Here is a 16,151-nt window from a genome sequence, read left to right on the forward strand (position 1 = left end):
CCGACCTGCTCATGGCCCTGTGCTCTCTCCAGCGAACCAAACTGCTTTCTTCATTGGCCCTACTCTCGTTATAGAAGTTCTGATTGCAAGATCGTCGTCGTTAGTCTGGACGGATGCAGCCACGGTGAGCATTCGTCAAATAATTCACGTAAAACCCGTGCTGCATTTTCTCTTCCACCACCAGCATGACAAGGTGTTGTCAGAGACATAAAGACCAGAGGGGGTTTGCTGGGATGATGGTCCCAGCTGTTCTTCACTTCTCTTGGAATATCCAGTGTTTCCTCGTGGAGGGTTCGATTGAGTCGGTAAGGCTTTGCTCAAACGCCAACACATTCAACTGTACACCTTTTCCATAATATGGCTGTCAAACGAAGTTTCGGGCTCGATTCCAAAGCGATCCAGGGGTCCTTGTCAGACACCCACCGCAACTACCTCGTCATCTTCCTGTCCGAGCTGGCCGGTACTTTCTTGTTTCTCTTCTTCGCTTTTTCCATTGCCCAGGTCGCCAATACGCCGGTACCCGATAACCCCAACGGGCCACCCAACCTGTTGGCCGTCCTATTCATCGCCCTCGGCTTTGGCTGCTCTGTCGCTGTCAATGTCTGGCTGTTCTATCGTATCAGTGGAGGAATGTTCAACCCTGCGGTAGGTTCAACTGGACTTCTGTCATCTGATAGGGGTTGAGAGAGCTAATCAATATCTTGATACTGTCGCTAGATCGCCCTCACGCTTGTCCTTATTGGGGCAATCCCTGCCTCTCGAGGTGTTGTAGTCTTTGTGGCACAGATGATCGGCGCTATTGCAGCTGCCGCGGCCGTGTCAGCGACTCTGCCGGGGCCTATGGCCGTCAATGTGAGGCTAGGTGGTGACGCCTCCGTGGCACGGGGCTTGTTCGTCGAAATGTTCGCAACCCTGCAATTGGTTTTCAGTGTCGTCATGCTGGCTGCAGTCAAACACAAGGCGACGTATCTGGCCCCAATTGGTATTGGTATTGCCACCTTCATTGGTCATATGTGCAGTGAGTATCCCTTCCTGTCTGAGACTCGAGCAGTCAAAAGTTTGATCAATGTTGACAATGACAAGGCATCTACTACACTGGAGCAGGAATGAATCCAGCTCGAGCATTTGCCCCGGACGTCGTCGCTCATAGTTTCCCAAGTTACCAGTGGATATACTGGCTAGGACCGGCGTTGGGGGCCCTTGTGGCCGCAGGATACTATCGCCTTTTGGAGCTGCTCAACTGGATGACAGCCAATCCAGGACAGGACTACGACGACCTTGAGACTCAGATAGTCGAACCGTGGAAGTCAACGCTCCGGCCTAATGTCGCTTTACAGCAGGCCAGCGGCAGGCCATTGTTGAGGTCATCGACTGATAAGGAGGTGAAAGTGTCATCTCCGGCACAGGCTGAACGTGACTAGGCGGCTTCCTGAGAACATACTCTGGCACGAGACCGTAACTGTTGGGGGTCTTCTCAAAGTCAGCATGTATTGTTCGACTGTGATGGAGGAGCTAGTCGTCTCAAAGCAGTTGAGAGGCTAGCAAGGAATGGAGAGAGTGATAATCATGGCTGGTGTGCCGGGACTTGGAAAAGTTGCAGATTGAAAGAGATCTACAAGGAAGAGTTGTCAGGACACAAGAACAGGTTGTACATAATCTGGATGTACAGAATCCTTGAATGTCAGTGAATGTGACAACGGTATGAGGGAGAGAGAATGCTGTATATGCTTGCTCAATCGTAGACAAACTATAAGGTTTTATATTGGACGACTGCCATGTGTCTCGAGCTGTGTTGATCGTCGTCGCTCGTGTCTCGCGACGACATATCAAGCCATCCCTAAACAGGACTAGTGTCGTGGCATCAACGGGCGGTGGCACGTGAAAATTGGACTGGAAGCATGTGCCAAGCCATGATATCAAAACCCTCCATCAACTCGAAAATCAAGACTGTCAGTCACTGGGCCCGCGGGAAACATCCAGACATGGACATCTATCTGATATAGAGTGCGTACGGGTCGAGAGAGACCATTACTACTCGATCATGTCCTCAGAACCGCATGATCCTCTGCCATCACCACAGCCGCTACCATCACAAGCACACCCTCAACCATCTGCCCTCTCAACTCTCCTCCACACATCTGGCGCAAAGACTCCCAGTGAAGGTCTCCCATTGGAAATCCTCCATAATCTCCGACATCAACATGACTGGACAGCATTGAAATTACATGCTGTGCACATGAACGGCGGCAAGACCAGCATCCACATCATTTCCGGCCTCCCCCCACGACATAGTTATGTTCATCCAGACCTTACAATGCAATTGGTCAAGCACGGAATGGGTGAATCGGCGATTCCAGTTCAACGAGAATTTGTGTTGCCGTTGGCAGTTGGCGAGAGTTGGTCGTTGAAGCGGTTTTGTGCTGTTTTCGATGCCTTGCCTACGAGAGATGCTATTGTGATTTCTCCTCCGTCGTCTGGTCCAGGTGATGACAATCCCGCTTCTGCTGCTGCTACTGCTGCTACTGCTACTGCGGCTACCGTCGGTCTCGGTGTCACCACCACCACCACCACCACCACCACCACCAGTCCCTCCGTCGACGCGGGAGAGCGTCGCCGCGAAAGTTCTCCGCTCAGTACATCTACATCTGCTGATGCGAGTCAAAGTCATCGTCCTCATTCTCGTCCTGGTCCTCGACAGAATAATCACCTTGTCTCCGAAGGGAGCAGCACTGGGAACGGCACAGCCGTGACCACCCCGTCATCCACTGTGTATCACCACCAAGATCATAAACGAGTGCTACTGGGCATGAAAGCCCGAACCGGCGGAGGAGGTGACAGCACTGTTGTCTACTACATCATGCAAGAAGGCGAAGTCAAGCCACGACAAAATGGATGAAACAAGCGTGACTGTACCGGCCACTATACGGCTCGAACTTTCATAGCTTTGGGGGGTTGACGCCCTCTACATTCACTGCTTGGACGTAATGTGAAACGAACATCTAGGACGCCTAAACGACGCAATAACCTGCCTGATCAGCTGGCTTCGACAGCAAATGTCATGTCGAGGAAGATGCTCGATGGATGTCCTGAATCATGGAAACTAGCTGCCACCGTCCGGTCCAGTCCTGTCTCTGTGACTGCAGCTGCGACTGTATCAATTCATGTACAGAGGTTGATCATGTCCCAGCTTTAACTTGTGTTCCTGCTCCTGCTCCAGCTCACCCACCGGTTCGACCGTATGTTCCGATCGTCAAGAGATGGAAGGTATAGGATTACGGTTCCAAGGGCAGGGGATTCTGGGTTGAAGGTATACGCTAATGGATTTCACACTCAAATGCAACCAATGCTAGATAATTCAACTGGATCGAAACAGATACACCAACTCCCTTGCCAGAAAGGGTATTTGATAATTCCATCGTCGCCGGCTAAAGCAGACAGTATAAAGGAGATAGATAATTAATTATCACTAATAAGTGATGTGAAGGAGGCACCTGTGCAAGAATGAGATGTTGATTCCTGCCGCTGCCGCTGCCATCGGCAGTGTTAGTGGTGGTCGTTACAGATTTGGTGCCAATTGGATGTTTGATCCCTCCTGCTTCCCCCTTGCCATATCCTGATTTCCATATCGCCCTGCTCTTTTACAAACGCTCATTCGGCTTCAATGCAGTGCACAATTGCTAGACCAAGAGAGAATTATGAAAAACAGCCCAAAAGAATAAGGCGGGAAAGCCAGTCAATGATCGTCCATCCTCAGTGGAAACATCTCGGGGATATTGCAATTATCCCCGCCTCAATGACGCTCGAACCAGCGATCGCCCTTCAATTTATGGGATTTGATCACTTTTCTCTCTTCCTTTTCGGAACGATGTTGGCGTTTTGCCTCTTTTTTGGCATCCTTCTTCTCCTCTTTGGCCTTTCTCTCTTCGAAGTCCTCGATTGACTCAAGGACGTCGTATTCGTGCACGGGGATTCCTTCAACTTTCTTGATTTTGTTGCCTTGGATGAAAACAACCACTCCGGCAAAAATGGCGACTAGACAGCCGAGAGTAATCCACACGCCCGTACCCCAGGTGGGACGGTCGAATCGATTCCAGTGCCACATCCAGATACAAAGCAAAACTTGGAAGAATGTGTTGAGCATGTACATCCACACGACAAAATCAATTGTCCACGCCGGAGTTGGCTTGGCACGAATTCCTGTCAATGGTGGCTCTGGCATCGAAGTGGCGGGTAATGGAACTGCCCGATTGGATTCTAGAGTCTCCATCTCCTCTTCGGTATATGGCGGAGGGGCTTCGGCAGTGTACGGGTGTTTCTTGTTGTAGACGGGCGGAGGGCCGAGATCTTCTGGAAGCTGGTCGCTTCCAGGGAGACGGTACCACGATCGATTGATGCCGGCAAGACGACGATAGTAGTCATAGTTGCCACCCCATCTCCATCTCAGGAGGTAGTAGAAGTCCCTCGCTCTCCAGGGGAAAAGACCAAATGCAGTGACGCAGAAGAGTCCGTTCAAGATTTGGGAATCAATTTCAATCCACTTCTGTCGAGCAGACGAATCGTCTTCACAGCTGGGATGACACATGGCAGGAGCAGCTTTGAGGAGAACGAAGAAGATCATGGCACCCCAGCCAACGACGTTGAGACCGTATATGGTAATGATGAAGCCAAAAGGCGTGAGGAAGAACTTCCAGAATGCCTTGAGACCGATAGTGGTGGATTGGAGCCAGGTATGCTTCTTGGGGAAGCGATACCCGTTGGGATATGTGCCTGTTGCATCCGGACCTGTTGGAGGAGTATGGGTGTCCCCTTGCGGTTCTTGGGGCGCGGAAGATAAGGTGGACGGCTTCTCGCTAGGTTCTCGAATCGACGAGATCTGACCTGGCCTAATCAAAACACGGTTCAGTACTGGTGGATCATGGGTAGACAAAGGATAGAAATACAACTCACACTCTTGATTGCGATCGAGACTTGGACAGGAATCCTCGTGATTGCGATCGAGCCGACTTGGAAGTCTGTTCCTCAGGAATTTGGCTGGACTGTATTTCGGGGCTCGGGGGGCTGTTCACTTCGAATAGTGGATCCTGCACCGATATCGAGGCCCTTTTGGGGAAATATTCATGGTGTTCCTCTGCGATGGCCGGGACCTGGCCAGCAGGAGTTGTGATGGAGCTCTTTCTCGTCCTGGTGCTGGCAGAACTTGTTCTTTGCATGCGCCGGCGGTGGATTTCATGTGGGTTGGTGCCTCTATGTTCCATCTGACCCTCATGAGTCCACCCTTCACCGGCAAATGAGCCATTCCGGATCTCTGGTAAGGTGGGTATCTTAGAGCCGACCTCGCCGGTGGCTTGCCACATGCCTAGAGGAGGATTGCTCTCGATGAAACTCTGGATCAGGGAACCGGTACGGGTGCGAGTGCGGGTAAGGGTATTCCTCGACGCGATAGAACTTCTCCGTTCTGAGGGTGGAGAGCCAATGGCATTTTCAGGTCTGAAACTGTTGGCATCGTCTTGGATCGATGGGAAGGGCTCAGAGGAAGCCATAATGGCAGAAACAGCGAGGGATTCGCCAGCAGGTGTAGAGCCGTGGACAAAGAAGTAAAGATAAATGTGCCTGCAATACGCCAACGACGGGATCTGGTGTTTGCAACAAGTGGAAGTGACAGGGCACTCTGTCGTAGTAGGGGTTTGTGGAAATTATGTATGGTTGTGAGTAGTATTGTACTGTTGATGTAGTAATCGTGGTGAAGGAGAGAGTAAATGGATGAAAAGGTGGGCCAGGGTGGGAAAGTGACAGCAATGGCGGCAGCGATCCAGTTAACAGGGCGACTGGATCACGCAGGGAGAGGATTGAGTGCAGGGCCTCCAGGCGGGACTTGTGGGCTTAGCGTTCATGGTGGAGGCCCCTCAGCCGAGGCGCTCACAGGCTGCCGAGTTTTAGAGGCTCGAGAGGCCAGGAAACCTCCGAAGTGGCACCCAGATCGACCACACCAACCTATTAACTACCCTACATTACCCTAAACTGTTGTCCAAACAGAGCTTCAGCTTTGGCAATGGCCACCGGGCAAGGCCCCTAACCTCCGGGCTGCCGTCCACCTCTTGGGTCTCTTGGATCATCTTGTGCACGGTTAGGCATGCATGGAGAACCCATGTTAACTCGTTCAAAGTTTCAAGATCCAAAGGTAAAAATGCTGAGTGATGGTGAGAGGGTGGCACTGGTGGATGTCGACCACTCGCAAGCCTTGCCAGCCCCAGTCAGGACTGAGCCCTAATTCCTCTTTGGCGCGTCTTTGGAAGCTGTCATGTCCCCCCTAGTCGGATTACTCACCCCAATTCCAGTGTGTTTAGCACCGGATTGGGCATGAGCCTTGGTTAGTCACCTCTCAGCCATGCTGAACTCATCAATCCCAGATTTTCCATCAGGAAGGGATTTTGGGCCAAGGAGCTTTCTCAACATACAGAGTACACACATTCACAGACGAATGCCGTTGTGCGCCGTGTTTCAGGCCACACACGACTGTTGAGACTACCTAAACACCAGCTGACACCATGATTCATCTCTGCTTTCTTGAAGGAGACTCGCTCGCCCATTCTGGATACCATAATCTGATGAGCCTGGGTTCAACTGCCAACGCGCAAAGTCTCCATTGTGCTGGTAGAGCAAGTGTATCAGGGCCTATCAGCCTGACAGCCCACAGCTAGAAAGTACTTTCCCCTTTTGCAGCACAACATAATCCTAGCCGACTCCGCTCGTTCCTCCTTCCTCCTGATCCTTAGTGCAAAGTCGGACATGAGTGAAGATTGCTACAGTGCCCAGGACAACTGATCCCAGCCAGATTCCAGGTTGATTGAGCCATTGCTAAGATTGCTTTGCAATCATAAGAATTTGGTAAGATGGCAAGCGCGAATGATCAACCGTCCAATTCTTGCCTTGGCTAGTATTTCACACTCAAGGCAGGGGCCAAATATCACAAATTGACAAACAAATGGTATCAATTACGATTCCGCGCTATACATACAGCTGTCTTGATGACTTTGGTCGTGCGAACATAATCGCAATTCAGAAACGAGTCATAACTCATCCTCCAACAATTCCCTGCCGTTATCCTTTTCAGACGTACCCATCATCTAGTGGGTTGGGTTTCCTTGAGAGTCGGTCTTGACTCTAGGGTCGAGGCGGTTCAACAGGCTGGAGTTATGTGCCTTCTCCTGGGTTGATGGAGCACCGGTGGCAGTGGTTTGACCAGACCCTGTTGTGCCACCAGTTGTACCACTGCCTGTGGTACCTGTAAGACCACCGCCAGAGCGCCCATCACGATCGGAGTCGATTCTAGGGTCAGCCTTGTTCCCCATGTTGGATCTAGATGAAATGTTAGCCATTGCAAGACGAAGGACATAACTCAAAAGAGCAAACGTACGAATGGGGACCAGCATTGGTCGAGCGAGGGTCATTTCCATAGCCTCCAGTTTCACCGCCGATACCAGAGGCACCGCCAGTGGTGCCAGTGGTACCAGTGTGCGACGAGCCGTAGCCAGCTCCAGTTGATGAGCCAAGTCCACCGGCGCGTCCGTCACGGTCAGAATCAACTCTGGGGTCGGCTTTGTTGGCCAAGTTGGATCTGCTCAAGGTTAGTTACGATCCAAACACATCTTGCCGTGCAATCACACGCACGAATGAGGTCCAGCATTGGTGGAGCGAGGATCATTGCCATAGCCACCGCTTGTTCCTCCAACACCTGTTGTGGCTGCGTTGTGGCCAGATGTGACGCCGCTTGATCCAAGACCAGAGCTTCCCTGGGTCTGTCCATATCCTCCAGTGCGGCTGGTGGGATCATTTCGTCCGTCACGGTCAGAGTCGACACGAGGATCTAGCTTGTTGGCTAGGTTGGAACTGCTCACCACTTTAGCTGCTGCTTTTCGAAACATGTCTTTGCAACTTACGAATGAGGGCCTGCATTGGTAGATCCACCGGTGGTACCGGTGGTACCAGTGGTGCCAGCACCACCATAACCTGCCCCAGAGGTACCTGTGGTTCCTGAATTGCCATAGCCAGCACCGGTAGTGCCAGTGGTGCCAGCACCACCATATCCAGCTCCAGTTGTTCCCGTCGTGCCAGTTTGGGTCTGACCGTATCCACCTGTGCGGCTTGTTGGATCATTGCGGCCGTCACGGTCAGAGTCGACGCGAGGGTCGAGTTTGTTTGCTAGGTTGGAACTGCAAAAGATCAGAAACAGGCCGACACAATCACGGTGAGAAGGACTTACGAATGGGGACCTTCGTTGGTGCTCCTGGCGTTGTCATACTGGGCGGAGGATGTTCCTCCCACGCCAGAAGTGCCTGTTGCACCATAACCTCCAGATGTACCGGTGGTGCCTGAGGTGCCATATCCATCACCAGCAGTCTGGGTGTTTCCTAACCCTCCAGTCCGGCTGGCAGGGTTGTTGCGGTTATCGAGGTCAGAGTCGACTCTTGGATCACCCTTGTTGGCAAGGTTCGAGCTATTGTTGGTTTGGTGAGCACTCCCCACAACATGGCTGCGCAGGGTCGAAACAACTTACGAGTGAGGCCCGGCATTGGTGCTGCGAGGGTCGTCATACTGTGCTGTCCCTGAGGTATTGTGCTTGTCGCCGGACAAGGCATCCTTTGCTTTGTTGATGAGGTTCGACATGACTGCGTTTTCAAGATTCAGATGATTGAGTGTATTGTTTTCAATGGTATGTATCGGAATGCGATGGAGGATCTTTGCGCTTTTGTGGCCTGGATTGATTTCTTATACCTCAGACCAGGAACTGTACATGGCCGATTCTCGCACCGTCCAAGATGGTAGTGAGGGGATGCATATACGTGAAGTAAGTTAGTTGCGTCACTGGTGGAGCATTGGCCAGCCTTGTGACCGGCTCGAAGGCGCTGAGATGCGACCGAGATGGGATTTTCATCGTCATCCCCGTCGTGTTTCTTGGTCTTGACACGGTAGAAAAAAGTCAGGTCTCATTTCACTTTGGAGGATGTCAGGCTGCAGTCCCCTGCAGTCGATCTGTGGCTGAACATCCACGGTCAAAGCGATCTTCAGCCACATACAAATTCTCGAATCGCGTCATCTTTGCGTCATGTTTGTACACGGATTAGGAAGGATGCAGGTGAGGACTGGGAAGCGGAGTGTGGCGTCCGGGGCTGTGATTCGCTCATCTCCGCACGCTGAGACTCTCCACAATATCTGGAGACACGCTGACGCAGCTCAAACAGCATACACATGAAACTTCCAATCGTAATGGGACTTGATCTGGTACTTGTGTTCCATACGAGCGTTGGCGCCATCTAATTGATGGATCGTGCCATTATGGAGGCCCGAATCCTGCCGTGCATTTCAATCTCGCCCGCCATTTACCACGTATTTCGTCACAGAACGCTTCAACACGTCGATTTCCTGCTGAGTTTTGACAAAGACCTGGCGATATTGATCCAAGCTTTGCTGGACTACCTCTGTCCTGGTCTGCCGTCCTTCGCAGATCGCCTTCATCTTGAGTTCCATCTCTTTGCGGAGGAATGGCTTGCTGACGCTGACGTCAAGCCCCACATTATCATAACCTTCGATCAAAGCAACTCCAAGCGTGGTCGGAATGAACTCTTGAATCGAATTTCGCCCGCTGCCCGACCGCGCCCTGGTGTCGATGTAGGATCGTTCCTTGATCTTGGAGATGTGCTCGGCCATCGTGGCGTCCGTGCCAATTCCATTGGCATCCATCAAGGCAAGGAGTTCGGGTTCCGTCAGGTATCCCGGGGGAGTCGTTTTCCCATCCACCATGTTGGCCTCGGTTGGTACAAAAGACTCGCCCAGAGTAAAAGTTGGCAACTGTTGACTGCTTTCCCACTTGTCATAGGGGTAGACATCAAGGTAGTTCCGCTCGATCACGGTGAGGCCATGAGTGTGAAAGGTTTCTGGACCCCAAACCAGTTCGATGTCGGTGGCTTCTCCCTTGGCATCTTCTGAACAGCACGCGAGATACCTTCTCGCCACAAACTCATAAACTCGTTTCTCATTTTGGTCCAATGCTGATGCCGCGACATAATTGACGGGATGGATGGGCGGGTGTGCTTGATCGTTATTGCGACCCGACCGGGGCGAACGAAATCCTCCATCGAGTAGTCCTTGAGCAAATTGGCCCCAACTCTCATCATTTGTCTGCCGTTGAATCAGTGTTTGAAAATCAAATTCCCGTGGGAACTGATCCGTTTCGGTACGCGGATAGCTGATGAACCCCTTGTTGTAGAGCTTTTCTGCGACGGCCATGACTTGAGCACTCGTCATGCGGAGAAATCTACTGCCTTGAATTTGGAGGTCGACGGTGGTCAATGGAAGAGGTCTCCATTTCGACGTTGGCTTCTTTTGCACTTTGGTAACTTGGGCATGTTTGGCATCGAGGCACTGCTCGAAGATGATGGTGACCGCGGCTCGGTCGAATAGATGCACCCGGCGCCAATTGAAATTTACCTTGATGCGGTCGCGAGTGTGCATTAGTTTGATCGACCAGAAATTTTCTGGTTTGAAATTTCGAACTCGGTTATACCGGTCCACAACGAAACCTAGGGTGGGAAATTGACATGACCCGTAGCTGATTGTCTGATCCCTCAAGTTTTCACTCAAGGATTGCAGTTGGAGTGTTTGCATTCGGGTGAAGGATGCACCAATGCGAAGATCAAGCTCGATACGAGCAATGACGGCGTTGACCTGACGTTCGTCCAAGTCAATTGGGTTTTGGGCAGCCTGGATAACATGACTATAACTATTAGTATAATGATTCGAAAGATCTCAGATCGTATCTCACCCTCGCTCCGTGTTGCTGAACTTTGCCCTTTTCACTGTGACATTGGGGTTACCCTTTTTCGCTTGATCGCGTACTTCGCCACCGATGTGCTCTCCCTCACGGTCGCAATCGGTCCAGATGAAAAGGATTTTGGCAAAGCGGGCTTGAGACTTGATGTTGTCGGCGATGGATTGCTTGTCTTTGTCGACGATAGTTTTGGTGGTTGCCTCAAACAACTGACTTGGCGCACATGACTTCCAACCTTTGTATTGAGCGTCAAAATCGACGCTGGTCAAATGGCCCAGCACGCTGGTCATGACCACGGTGCAAGTGCCCCATTGGCGGAAATTATAGTCAAACTCGTAATTCTTCACATATTGATTGCCACGGATTGGATGCTAGGAAGCATGAGAAGGAAACTCGAAGGTGTTAAGGAAGTTTTTTCTCACCGTCTGAAAGCGACCGCCGGACAGATGCTGAGCGACTGCTTTGGCTATGGCCGGCTTTTCTGCGACGCAGAGGATTTTTTGGCCTGGCATGATTCATGGTGGGCAGTCCTACAAATGAACTAGGACTGGGACGATGGTCATCTCATCGAGCTGCCATTGAGGGTTGAATCTTCGACGTGCATTCACGAGAGTGGTACAAGACGCGAGGTGTGAACCCAGGAGATGAAATTGAACGACGCGCTGTCACGTGCCGTCAAAGAATTGAGTGGCAACGGCGGCGCGGCATGCGTGCGTGGCAATTACTACGGTGCAGCTGATAGGCGATATATGTATCCACAAACATCGATTACCACTGTTCAGTACTGCAATGTCTCTGCTGTATCGCAATTAATTTCAAGTTGGGCTTTTCGTAGAGGCTCTAATGCTCAGAATACAGCACAGTGAGCCAGTGAGTCTTTACGAGAAAATCAAAATCCATTTGGCTACTTTAATTATGAGCATACCTCCAGAGCGTCCTGGGCGAAAATCCAATCACACAGACACAGTATTCAACGCCAAGTGGAAGGCGTCAAAGTTCCTCCACGAGACACGCGATCCAGGGGCCTCCTTCGATGGTACTGAAAGAATGAGAGGGATGTTCTGCTCTGAAAGCCCACCATGTGAACGCAGACGATGGCCGGCAATGGTAGACAGATCGTGGTCTTTCGCACAACTGCCAATCACAAAGCTCTTTTTGGCCACCACGACCACATCAGCTTCGCGGTCTGCCGGCATATCAAAGAGCTCGGCTGCAGCCTTTCTCTCCATTGCAAGCTCGACCGCAGGCATTGCCTGACAGAATGCAGTTACTTGCTTGGCAATTTGATCGTCAGCAAGGTGGACTCGAACAAAGGAACCCAGGGCTCCATGGTGCTTGACAAAAGGATCGGTTATGGGACAGATCACCCGGGCACATGATTGTCCCCACTTTTCCTCGAGGGCGTCTTGAAGAAACAAGATATTGGGGTTTCCGTGCTCATCAGCCTTGTCGCTCATGCCATGGTCGCCAGTAATGGCAATCACCGCTCCAAGTTCGGCCAATCTACCAAGACGGCTGTCCAATGCCCTGTAGAAGTCGTTCGAAGCCTCGGACTGGGGAGCACTGTGGTGTTGAACAAAGTCTGAGAGGGTAAGATACAAAAAATCTGCTCTGTCTTCCTCGAGAACCTTGATACCGGCATCCATGACGAACAACGACAGGTCGCCTGAGTATTGGGATGGCGTTGGACGGCCGATCCACCTCTCGACATCGGACAAACCGTGTTCGGAAAGAGTGCAAGTGTTTGCCTTTTCTGCGGAAAAGCAGAGTGCGCCACCTTGGATATCGAGGCCATGGCCAATTAATTTTCTGAGCTTGTCCTTGGCCGTCACTGCCGCAACTCGGACTCGGCTCTTGGAGAGCTGTTCCAATATAGTAGTTCCCCGGAGCTGTGAATCATCGACAATCATGATCTCTTCCTTTGTTTTTTTGTCGAGGTAAAAGTTGCCGCTAATGCCATGAACCGCAGTTGGTGCTCCCGTGACGATGGATACATTATTGGGGTTGGTGAAGGACGGCATGGCACATTGAGCGACGGTCGAAAAGCCCTCCTGAACAAATCGCGCTAGATTTGGGGTGATGCCATCAGCAATTCCAGCCTGAAGGTATTCGGGGTCGAAACCATCGACGCATACTACGACTGTTGGCCGTTGAGGTAAGTTGTACTTTCTCCCGTGTACTTGAACAGAGGTATTGGTCCATGCTCCATTAGTTGTGCCTAAGTCTCGAGTCATTTTGTGAGATAGATGCTAGGAATATTGTATGATCAGATTAAGTGGCTTCGATTGAGCAACTTCGTTTTTGAATGAAACATCTCCCTCGACGTGCGACATCGTGTATTTGATATAGGCAAGCTTGACTGAATTATGATCGGAGAGCCTCCGTGATTTGATATTCGAGACAGTCAAAGGGCCGATGTTCACATATGTGCTGTTGTTGACTTCCAAATGACCGGCACGAAGACCGGAGTACCTACCTGTTATCCCCCGCGGTAGGTTATGGGGGTGACACATGGAGAATCGGCACGAAGACTTACCAAGACTTACCGTGGTGCCAGGGCCTGCCGATACCTAGAGGTGACATGGAAGAACTTATGCACGTTCGTGACTTGAAGCGCTCCTGAATCCGCACTCCATTGATACTCGAGTGTTCATAGAGGTGCTTGTAAGAGCGAGGTGAATTGTCACAGGGTAACAAGCTTGTGATGTTGCCTGGGTTGGTTTTTCCTTGGCATCAGGGCAAGTCGTGGGATAAAGAGGCGAGGTTGCTTATCTTAATCAAAAGTGGCGGGAAGAACCTACGGAGTAGAGGCGCTTAAATGGTCCCTGGTACTGCCGGGCATCCCTAGCCTTGACCTAAACACAAATCCCATGGTTAAATTGGGGGGTTAGATCCGAAGGGCTGCAAGGGTTTTGTCATAGCCGTAACATCAGACCAATAGAAAGCGTGAAGATTGAGTTAAAGTCAATCTGGGTGATGATGTGCGTCATGGTCATGGGGGGCAAACAGCAAACAGCAAGCAGCAACGGCACACCGTTCCTGAGTCCTGACCGCTAAGGAATTGCTTGGACTCATTGCTTCTCATCTCTTTCTTTTCCTTCCTTTCACCTCTTCCATTTTTCGAGCATCCAAAATCCTCTGGCCTGTGAGTTTTGCTCCTCTACATACACCTCAGCTAAGCTGCGACAGTAGAGGATCATTCACAATGGCCCTTCCCGTTGTCCATACACTCACAGAGTGTGCAGACTTCCAAAACACCGTCGCACCCTTCATTGACCAACTGCGACCTTTCCCTCAGGTGTTCTGGGAATCGATTGCCAATTCTGCCGCCCTCAACCAACTTTATGTCGACACCAATCCACTGGTGACTTCGACAGCCTTCGCTCTGGCCCTTGCTCCGATCTTTCTACTTGTGTCCGAGATCAATAGGAATTATTCCCAGGTCGATCGCTTCTGGTCCATTCTGCCCACTGTCTTCAATTTCCACTATGCGGTCTACGCTCGCGCGGCCGGTATCGATACCAAACGAGTGGATGCTGTTTTAGCTGTCAGCATGCTATGGAGTGTAGGGCTCCGGACACTATGACATGTTGCAGATCAGTTAGCTGACAATGCTCTAGGTGCGCTTGACCTACAACTACTATCGAAAGGGCGGTTACAACGTTGGAACTGAGGACTATCGATGGGCTACTGTCAAGGCCACTATCGGGGCGCCTCTCTTCTTCGTCATGAACGTTGTCTTCATCGCGTTCATGCAGTGTATTCTCCTTCTCGCCATCACAACCCCAACTTACATTTTGCTGTTGACCGGTCGCCTCGCCAGCAACAGCTCCTCGTCCCAAGGCTGGACGATACTTGACCCAGTCCCGTATGTTTTCATGTTGGGCCTGATTGGAATCTCTTTCATAGCCGATCAACAACAATGGGATTTCCACAAGGCCAAGGCTGAATACCAAAAGACTGCCAAAGTCCCAACAGACTACAGTCGTGCCGAGCTCGATCGAGGCTTTTTGAGCTCTGGACTCTGGGCATATTCCAGGCACCCAAACTTCACGGCTGAACAAGGCGTTTGGGTCGTTTTATACATCTGGTCCTGCATCGCCTCCCAGACATTATACAACTGGACAGGAGTTGGCGCCTTTTCATACCTCTGCCTGTTCCAAGCCAGTACATGGTTGACTGAGCTCTTGTCGTCACGAAAGTACCCGGAGTACAAGGTTTATCAACGTTACGTGGGCAAATTTCTACCCATCCCAGGCATGTCAGCCAAATTTCCCGTATCGGCTTCAAAACCTGTCAATGGTTCTGTGACGGCCACTAGCGACGCAACCAAAGCCAGAGCGAGGTATGACCTCCGCTGAAATCCCTGAATTATGATGAATTTAGAGTCCTCGAGGCTGTCGTTGGATATAAGACTGTCAATAGGGGGCGGAGTGTGCAGACTCTCTAACACCAACACAATCGCATAGATAGAAGAATTCGATGCTCTTAGCAAACCAAGGTTATCGTTTTAGTCGGGGTCATGAATGGAAATGCAGTACTTCTCCAGCCAATTATTCTTCGCAAAAGGATGTCCATGTCCAGCGAGCCATCGTGAATACTGGATTTCATTTGACACCTCAAGATCAAGATGGATCTTTGATATAATATTGGTCGTTAGCCTCAAAAGGCGCCTGCAGCTAGGTACGTAGTTGGGCAGGGAGACAGCTATACTCGACACAATATCAGTGGAATATCCATGGCCCACCAATTGCTTATCATTAACTGTGTCATGTCTCAAGCCATTATCGATAATGAAAATGTGGCGTGTTGTGGTTCTCGGTGACATCAAATGACAAAGAGACGTTCCTGGTGCTTCTTGGGGTGGATGACCACGTCGATAAAAGCAACCTTACCTAAAGTCCCGGTAGATGAAGTGGTCCAAGGAGGCCGAGGGGCTGAGAGGCGTAATAATGGGGGCTTTGGATAGGGCCGAGAGGCGCCAATGGGGCTTTGGGCCTGTCAAGGAGGGTCCTAAGTACCAGTAGTCTACCGCATCGGTATCTTCCATTGCGGCCCCTTAGGCCGTTGCCCGCCCGCCCGGTGCCCACACGACACCTAATGGAGACACGACACATCAGCCACTGAGTGTTTTACTGCTGCCCAGAGGCTCCCCATTGTTAACTAAAAGAATTCTACTAATTGAGAGTCATCGATGACTCGCCATCTCTCATCAAAAGCCCCTCTATTTGGATCAATGACGAGCATCCTTTTACAAACTTTTTGTTTACTCCTCAGTGCTGTCATTGTTTCTGGCCAAAGAAGCCATCTAAGCCGCCTAATTTTT

General features: G+C 51.0%; 7 protein-coding genes across 7 annotated transcripts; 3 read left to right on the top strand and 4 right to left on the bottom strand.

The window, feature by feature from the left end:
* Nucleotides 1-189: 189 nt before the first annotated feature.
* On the top strand, nt 190-1,774 carry PV10_08077 (uncharacterized protein). Its single transcript, XM_016373054.1, has 3 exons — nt 190-645; nt 718-1,018; nt 1,084-1,774. The coding sequence occupies exons 1-3, from the start codon at nt 358-360 to the stop codon at nt 1,419-1,421; spliced, it is 927 nt and encodes a 308-aa protein (XP_016219965.1). The 5' UTR covers nt 190-357; the 3' UTR covers nt 1,422-1,774.
* Nucleotides 1,775-1,873: 99 nt separating this feature from the next.
* PV10_08078 (uncharacterized protein) lies at nt 1,874-3,483 on the top strand. Its single transcript, XM_016373055.1, has one exon. It carries the CDS (start codon nt 2,042-2,044, stop codon nt 2,894-2,896), a length of 855 nt encoding a protein of 284 aa, XP_016219966.1. The 5' UTR covers nt 1,874-2,041; the 3' UTR covers nt 2,897-3,483.
* PV10_08079 (uncharacterized protein) lies at nt 3,338-5,766 on the bottom strand. Its single transcript, XM_016373056.1, has 2 exons — nt 4,948-5,766; nt 3,338-4,883 (listed from the first exon to the last, which is right to left on the bottom strand). Exons 1-2 carry the CDS (start codon nt 5,538-5,540, stop codon nt 3,791-3,793), a joined length of 1,686 nt encoding a protein of 561 aa, XP_016219967.1. The 5' UTR covers nt 5,541-5,766; the 3' UTR covers nt 3,338-3,790.
* Nucleotides 5,767-6,987: 1,221 nt separating this feature from the next.
* PV10_08080 (uncharacterized protein) lies at nt 6,988-8,733 on the bottom strand. The gene is made up of 6 exons (XM_016373057.1): nt 8,555-8,733; nt 8,261-8,494; nt 7,938-8,210; nt 7,669-7,887; nt 7,415-7,615; nt 6,988-7,356 (listed from the first exon to the last, which is right to left on the bottom strand). The coding sequence occupies exons 1-6, from the start codon at nt 8,662-8,664 to the stop codon at nt 7,125-7,127; spliced, it is 1,269 nt and encodes a 422-aa protein (XP_016219968.1). The 5' UTR covers nt 8,665-8,733; the 3' UTR covers nt 6,988-7,124.
* Nucleotides 8,734-9,210: 477 nt separating this feature from the next.
* Nucleotides 9,211-11,337, bottom strand: PV10_08081 (uncharacterized protein; the record flags this gene model as incomplete). The annotated part of the gene is made up of 3 exons (XM_016373058.1): nt 9,211-10,771; nt 10,820-11,196; nt 11,248-11,337. The coding sequence occupies 3 exons, from the start codon at nt 11,335-11,337 to the stop codon at nt 9,361-9,363; spliced, it is 1,878 nt and encodes a 625-aa protein (XP_016219969.1). The 3' UTR covers nt 9,211-9,360.
* Nucleotides 11,338-11,778: 441 nt separating this feature from the next.
* On the bottom strand, nt 11,779-13,059 carry PV10_08082 (phosphonoacetate hydrolase; the record flags this gene model as incomplete). The annotated part of the gene is made up of 1 exon (XM_016373059.1): nt 11,779-13,059. One exon carries the CDS (start codon nt 13,057-13,059, stop codon nt 11,779-11,781), a length of 1,281 nt encoding a protein of 426 aa, XP_016219970.1.
* A 971-nt stretch (nt 13,060-14,030) lies between these two features.
* On the top strand, nt 14,031-15,253 carry PV10_08083 (uncharacterized protein; the record flags this gene model as incomplete). Its single annotated transcript, XM_016373060.1, has 2 exons — nt 14,031-14,390; nt 14,446-15,253. 2 exons carry the CDS (start codon nt 14,031-14,033, stop codon nt 15,184-15,186), a joined length of 1,101 nt encoding a protein of 366 aa, XP_016219971.1. The 3' UTR covers nt 15,187-15,253.
* Nucleotides 15,254-16,151: the final 898 nt, after the last annotated feature.

This window comes from Exophiala mesophila (genome assembly GCF_000836275.1).
Source record: "Exophiala mesophila strain CBS 40295 unplaced genomic scaffold supercont1.6, whole genome shotgun sequence".
NCBI classification, from domain to species: domain Eukaryota; kingdom Fungi; phylum Ascomycota; class Eurotiomycetes; order Chaetothyriales; family Herpotrichiellaceae; genus Exophiala; species Exophiala mesophila.